Source organism: Cariama cristata, unplaced genomic scaffold, assembly GCF_000690535.1.
Source record: "Cariama cristata isolate BGI_N322 unplaced genomic scaffold, ASM69053v1 scaffold6942, whole genome shotgun sequence".
Taxonomy (NCBI): Eukaryota; Metazoa; Chordata; class Aves; order Cariamiformes; family Cariamidae; genus Cariama; species Cariama cristata.
Genome location: NW_009605413.1, coordinates 31,441 through 39,282, shown reverse-complemented (window position 1 = coordinate 39,282; position 7,842 = coordinate 31,441). Strand labels below are relative to the sequence as shown.

Sequence of the window (7,842 nt, the reverse complement as noted above, 5' to 3'; positions counted from 1 at the left end):
ATTGTGTGGAACGAGATACTGAGCAAAGATTTTCTCTACCAGTAATCTGCAGGAAAAGAAGAGATAAAACCCGTACATTTCCAAAAGCGGTGATACCTTTCAGGCAAACTGAAAGAACAAGAAATACCAAAGACATTGAAACTAGATTTTTCAACAGAGAAGAAAAAAAGAGGTGGTCTGTTTCTCATCTGTAAAGAACCCTTCCACTGTTGACAGAAAGATTAGCAAGAATTGCTTCTTGAGAGCTTTTCCATGTTCTTTCATTTTCACCTCTAAGAGGGATAATTGTTTTATTTGTCACCATCCAAATCCTCCTTTTTCTTTAGGCTCTCAGAATCTCCCTTTGTTCACTCTCATACATAAGAGAATAGGATACAGACAGTAAAAAGCCCAAATAAAGGAGAAAGAATGCAAGAATAACTAGAGGAGGAGGAAAAGTAAAAATCTGAAGAATCCTCAAGGGAAAGTTTAAGATAAAACAGTAGTAGTTGAGAAAAAAGCAAAACATCTGAAACTACCTTTATTCTAATACAGAAGCTAAAAATCAGCATTAAAGAGGTAGAGACAAAGGAACATCAAAACATATACAACAAAAGGAACAAAAGGAAAACTAAGTAATAGAAAACCAAACCAGCAAAAACATTCTCCATCAATCTCTTTTTTTAAAAACAATAATACATATTTAAAGCTTTACATAAAATACCAAACTTGAACTACAAAATATGGCTGTACAGTTCATCTAATTATAGCCCCCCCCAAATGAAAGAACATTCAGACATTAATCCATAGCAATGACAGCTGTGCACAATGTTCAGCTATACAATTTCATATTTATGGACAAATATTTTGTGTGTTTGAATTGACAAACTTTTTCACTATGATTCCTAGTAAGTACTCTGGGAGTGCCTTGTACAAGCCATACAAGGCAGCACAGGTCAAACAGACCTTACTTCTGCTTAAAAGAAAATTCCAAGAGACACGATGACAAGGCAGAGGAATAAAAGGATGATCATGAATACAGATACAACTACCTCAAGGCACCCCGACAATATTAAAGAAAACTTAGCTTTCTCCCTTTAAACATACATTTTACTACTGATGACTCCAAGAACTAAACTGCTTGGGGAACAGGATCATCAGATCTCAGGGAACTCCATCTCTGTTTAACATACTAGGAGACTGGAGGCATCACAAGTATCTTACTAATTTATGAGTTGTTCTAGCCCATGTCTCTACAGATACATGTTCTAGAAAAGCTGTCAGTACAAATGATTAGACTGTATCATGCCTTCCCTGGTCCACCTTGGTTAGGGTAAAGATTTACAAATAGCGAATACCTCTTGGGCACACTTTTCTCCTGTGAGGAAAGTCATTGGCTAGCATATCAAGAGAGGGTAACAGGAGAGTGTGTAAGATGTGGTTATTTTACGCCATTCCTTCTGCATTCGTTGTAAAACAAAGAAGCTCAGAGCATGCAGGTGATAAGTAGTTTTCATGATTAGAAGTTCTCAGTCTTGAGTAGACATGCAAATCAATAGTCAAGTAAGGTCAAAAACATTATCAAGTGATCGAGTTAAGGATGTGTGGAGAAAATCTGTTCTATTCTAGTGTGTGATACTGTATTATTACCTTTTGAAAGAACTAGTGTTATCCTGTGCACACAAAGGAAAATACTTCAAGGCTCAGAGAGCTGTTCACCGTTACTTTTTATCCTCCTCCTTCATTATGGAAGGAGTTGGCTAATTTTGACCTGTGCTTGTATGTTTAAAGGATTGGATGGGTTCTGCCTTATAAGATCATAGCATTTCTACAGCTCTTCAGGTGCTAAAGTACTAACTTTCTAATTCTAACCAATGATAACATTGAAATGCATTTATTCCTCCCCTCTGAGATGGGGAAATCAACCTAATGGTGTGACTGAGCAAGAACTTCATTGTCAGCCTTAAAAACTAGTAGAATTTGAATTAAAATTCAGGGTACCAAACTGATCTAGAGGAATACTGAAAATCAAGCCACCAATCTTTCAGTGTGGATACCCAGAAAACAAACAGCATACAATCCATGCCTACTCATGAAAAGACCAGTTCCAATGGCTTAATCAGACTTTCAGAAGAAATCACCCCAGGGAAAGAAACTCAGCTTTGATGACACAGTCTTTCCTTAAAATTCCTTGCCTTGCTTCCCTGACAGTGTTCTGCATTTCCTAGGAGCAGGAATATTGAAAACATCTGCCCCATTCACTATGGAACTTTGATTCATTCTCTGCTCACTACTAAACCTGTGTACCAACTGCGAGACATCAACATGCTTGAAAAAACACGAATGAACCTCTCAATGCAAATTAAAGCATATTCGATGCAAATACATATGCAGAATTAGCTTTGTATAAACTATATGAAGATTTCCTAATTTTTGACTATTTGATACTTCTACTTCAGCAGACTTTCAGTGTAATTTCTGTGTGTACAATCTCATAACCATACCTTTCTTCTTTAAAAAAAAAAAACCACAAAAAAAACCCATAAAAAGGCAGCAACTAATCAAATGTGTAACTCTGGCCCACTTCTGATCAGCCAGATGAACAGTGACAGCCTTCACCACTGCAGCGGTAAGAACTCACTATCATAACTGGCAACCGAAGGAGGCTATTAGCCCATTCAGACTAGTCACTAAGATCATGGAACATACTGCGGTAGCAGACTGTATAAACAAGATGCTAAGAAACACTATAAATAAATCTCCAAGTCTGCTATATTAAAAATGTAGGCTGAAATTCTACCTTCGTGTGATCTCATAGTTTGGCTCTCCCTGTGAAAGACAAAGAATTAATAGTAAGACTTGAAAACTATCTACCAAAACCTTGGCCAAAATACTTTTCTCTAAGCCAAAATGGTATTTCAAAATTTAAAGGGAGAGAGTGACAAAGCAGGGAAGACTAGACAGCAGTGGAAACACCCCTGATATTTCTTCAGCTTTTGTTCTACCTAAAGGGTCCATTTCTACATGGCGTACCAAAATGAGATGTCTGTGAACATACTGTGGTGTGTACATGCATGATGCTCACAGATCACGGATTTTAACATGCTGGTCTCTGGAAAAGTAGTAATGCAAACAAGAACTGGGTATAGTAAGTGCAAAATTTGACAATTTTTTTCTATGCAGTGGTCAGTTAATGACAATCTACTATCATGACAGATCTAGTTCCATCAGTAAATAGAATGAATGCATGAACAGATAATGCCACCATCCTGAATATCTTAGTATCTGTCTTAATGATCATTAATTAGGTATATCATACTTAAAACCACAAATACAGAATGTGATGTAACAGCTTTCTCAGGATAAGCACATATTTTCAGAGTATTTCTTATCACTATACAATTAAAATTAGGAAGGTTTAGGTCGACTCACTTGTCATCAATGCTATTTTGATAATATATGTGCAAAAGTTTATCCTTTATCCAGCTCACTTTCTCTGCAGCATCTTTTCCAGCCTCGGCATGAAGACAATACTTCTTGTATAGCTGGGCAAGACCCATCATAGCTTCTTTTCTTACTCGCCACTTGAGGGGGAAGAAATGAAAAGAAGGTGGGGAAGTGGTTTTGGTAAATAAATATCAAACACATACAAAATACAGTAAAGATGTAGAAGCGTGAAAGACAAAATGGCCACATTCTGACCTCCTACATTTAGACACTTCAAAACCTAAAAAATGCTGTTTAGAGTCTCGAAATTAGAATTTGTAAAGCCTACATAAGGAGTTTCTTCCCTGTACCATGCAGATTAAGTATTGTCTGTACAGAGGAATCCAGTACTCCTGTGCTAAGCAAAGAAAAGCAGGGAATTAGTCAGTATAAAAAAAGTTAAGCACAGCTTAACATGTATGCCTGAATAAGTGCCTTCTTGAACCAGGATTTGGAAGACTGATCTATTCAGAGACAGGCACCAATCAGAGGTGGCAGCCTTCTTTCTCCCCATAGCCTTACACCGTCTTACAACACACCTGTCTAGAAATGGGAGATCTGGAGCTGAGGCCTAGCTAAACCTGCTAGGGCTTAAACACTTAGGTCACTTTCCAGAACAGCAGGAGAATCCCTTTTTGCTGAAGCCTCAAAGTAATTGGTGTAAGACTCCAGGAATCCAGGAAAAAGCCAGACTACAACATATCCACAGACGGAATTCCTGGGTTCTCATCCTTGCACTTGGTGGTCACTACTTTATCCCCTCATGTAAACAGGAAATGTCCCATTTACTAAGCACTTTAACAGACAAGATCCGTAAGCTCTCCTATGCTGTCTTGTGGAAGGAATCATACCAGAACTGATTGAGGATTAATTTAGAGAAAATAGTGTCTCCCATTGCACGATTTACACAGAAAGCCTCCGAAGAAACTTGTTTTCTCTCACCATTTAAAAGAAATGCATGAAATTCAAATGGAAATAATTTCTTCCAGAATACACTAGATATCAATCTTGGCCTTGAACTCTAAGGACTAACAATGATTAAATAATTTCACTCTATCAAGCATAAATGTAGATACAATTATTCACACTGTGCATAACTTCTTCAATCTTGTTTAACTGAGGGCTTGCTTCAATAACACTAAGTGACATATTACACCTTTAATTTCTTAATAGTTTTACTAAGTGACTTCCTTTCTTGAAGGGCAAAGAAGGGAAAAATCTTGAAGATAATATGCCTTGTGTGAGCACAACAGCCTTAGACACCACTAGCTGTTGGGAGTATGTAATATCAAGAAGAAGATGGGAAAAAAAACCCCTGTATTCTGCTACACATCTCTTTAATATTAAAACCACAAGTAACAGGTCAAGACAGTAATGACTTCAACAGTATATAGTATAACACTTTGTTTTAACATAAGAGAAAAATTTTAGATATAAATACACATTATTGTTTAACTTCTCTGCAGGAATTTGTTCACAGCCATTGCAATCTAAAGCACATTTTAAAGAAATAAAGGTCTGAAAGAGAAACATATTCAGAAAAGTATTAATATTTTTCTGCATTCAGAGATACCCTTCCACTGTGACGGCTTCATCAGATCTCCTATATGAGACAGGAAGGACAGCAAATCTATTGTCAGAAGACAACGGAGAAGGATTGCAAGAAACAATTCCAGAAAATTTAAGCCTAAAATGAAAGCAGAGTACTTAACAAGGGGTCGTAAAGAAAGGAGGGTTGGATTCCCAATAGATTTTTGATAATTGAAATTGCTGTAAAGAGTAGAAGTCAGAGCATGCAGAAAGGTAGTTTCAGGCAGAAGATGGGAGGCACTGGACAGAATTGCTTAGAGAATGCTTTGAGACACTGTGGAAGCAAGTCACTGAACAGGAGATACAGGTAGGAAAAAGAGTAAGGTGCAACAAAGCTCAAACAGCAAAAAGTAGGGTAAAAGATGAAAGCAAATGAAAATAAAGAGGAATGCAATAATCAATTTCAAAGGGAGAAGATCAATAAACACAGCTAACAGAAGTATTACCCTGATTTAATTAACAAAAGGATGTTGACAGTCTTAGCTTCCTTGGTTAACCAGTATAATTAAACACCTTCACTGAAGACTGCTGGGCTGAGTTAAAAAACCACTACTATTGAAAGTTCAAAATAATTCCTTACCTGTTAGAATAACTAACCTATTCCTTCCATAGAGTTAATAATATTAACGTATTAAAATATTTCTCCTTCATCTGGAAAAAGCCACAACAGTTTTTAGCACACACAGAGACTAACACATGCAGAAAAATGCATAAAGAGAAACAGAAAATGGGAGTCTGTTCCTATGGCTCCTCATTCTATAGCTTTTGACTTGAAGCTGATGATGCGAAAGTCTGTTCTCATGAAGGGACTAAGTCTCTAGACCACAAAGGCTGTTCAGAGAAATAGGAACAGAATTCAGCTGTCAAAACTCTCCTCTAACTTTTCCGGTTCTTAAGGTTACTCCAGTATAAAGGAAAAGTACCTGAAGGATTTTTAGAAGCTTTTTTTAAAAAGTATTTTTTTTAAAAACTATCTCACAAAACTAATTATTCCAAAAAGTGAAGACACTGGAAAGACTCTAGAGACAGTGCTACAATGGAAAATTCCTCAGAACAATTCTTACCAAAGACTGGATTCCAGTTTTTGGGAAGCATCTGTTCCCAGAGTTACTTTTCCAGCTGGACCAATAAAAATGGATTTGAAAACTAGAGGTGGTGGTGGAGTTTGTTTGGGGTTTTTTTTTTGTTACTTTGTAATAGCTGTAATCATTGTGCAAATGCTCATACAGATTGACTTAGCTAAGGACATTTTTTCTAAAAATGAAGTACTCGGTTTTTAGGCAAAAAAATTTACTCTAAAAAAAAGTCATTAGACTATCTTTACTAATACTGTGCCAATTAGAATATGGTCAGGAGAAAAAACAGATCACATAAACGGCATAACAGTTAGCATGACTTAATTTTTCACATTGTTTTATAAAGAAAAAAACGCAGACTTGAAATGACAGCTTGGTGTGTTTAAACAATCAGCATTTTACTTCAGCCTGTTGGACAAGTGTTCTTTTTATAGCAATATCTATAGTCATTTGATAGATGATTGCAGGCCTAAAAAGAATTAGATGAAGTCAAATTGATGAATGATCACTTAGGAGTTTGCAGTAGATTTGTCCAACAAACCTGGCTACAAAGAGTAAATGCAGTCAGCAGAAGATAACTGAGTTTTTTAAAGCAAAAGACTAAATGACTAATTAAAATAAGTATAATGCACTATGTCTGGAACTGAAAAAATCCTACATAGAAACTATAAAGACAGTTACATGGACGCATTGATGCCCCTCTCCCAAACTAGAGAAAAATCCTAAAAAAAACAAACCAACCCAAAACCAAAACACCAAAAACCAAAACCAAAACCCACCAACAACAAAAAGCTGAAAGTTTACAAGTCCTTGATATTCACTTTATAACACTGATTACATTTACAAAGACATGCTGTATTGTTAAGGTCTACTTCAAATACTAAGTATTTGTTGTAATCATTCCTATTCAATCCTCAAGTTTTATTTCTCCTCAGGATGTATTTTCATTAAAGCTCTCTCCAGAGATTTTTATAAGAGAAAGATCATCTAGAGGTGTAGTTATTCTTCACTGATGAGTGCCTGAAAAGGCACCTAACATTGAAATGTAACATATCATCAAACCTAGGACTGGTGTGAAATCATCGAGTCAAACATATTAGGTACATTAAGAATTACCACACTGGGTTTAAGGCTCTACGAACTGAAAATCCCTAGCTCCATACAAAAGGAGTATTATAGCTATATAACGGACTGCCTCTTACTGATGGTGACATGCTAAAGGAGAACAGAGAGACTCTGCAGAAGACACAGTAACAATCATCCCACTCTGACTAGGTGGAAGTCCCAGTCGGAATTGGTTTTTAGATGTCATCAATGACTTTTTGGACATGTTTGTTTAATGGTTGAAAAAGAAGGAAGGTGGTCTTAATCACTCCTGAGGAATGTGGAAGGTCAATAAGCAGGTACAACTAATTGAAGAGCTGCTTTGTAATAGTGAACATACTCAAAATCAGTATTTCTCTTTGTGCAAAGATGACATCCTTTTCTCAAAATCCATTACAGTAAAATTCTCATTTAAAAAGGGGAACATCAAAAAAGAGAAAGTAATTTTAAAAGAACTAAAGTAACCACCTAAAATGACATAGGTTATAGAAAGGTTGCCCCCTATCAAAAAGGAACAACAACAAAAAATCAACATGGCTACACAGCACAGTGAAGTCTGCCAGTAAAACATCACCCTCCAAAGAGCATGGAGCCACATCCGAAAGAG

The 7,842-nt window shown here is 36.4% G+C and overlaps 1 protein-coding gene across 1 annotated transcript in view; it reads right to left on the bottom strand.

Annotated features, from left to right (window-relative positions):
* The window catches only part of PDS5A (PDS5, regulator of cohesion maintenance, homolog A (S. cerevisiae)), a 49,370-nt gene that overhangs the window by 28,097 nt on the left and 13,431 nt on the right, over positions 1-7,842 (bottom strand). Inside the window, exons 10-11 of the mRNA XM_009695935.1 lie at positions 3,412-3,563; positions 1-46 (exon numbers count right to left, since the gene is read on the bottom strand). The exon at positions 1-46 is cut by the window's left edge and continues 65 nt beyond it. Of these exons, the coding sequence (XP_009694237.1) occupies positions 1-46; positions 3,412-3,563 (198 nt within the window). The remainder of the gene's footprint in view (positions 47-3,411; positions 3,564-7,842) is intronic.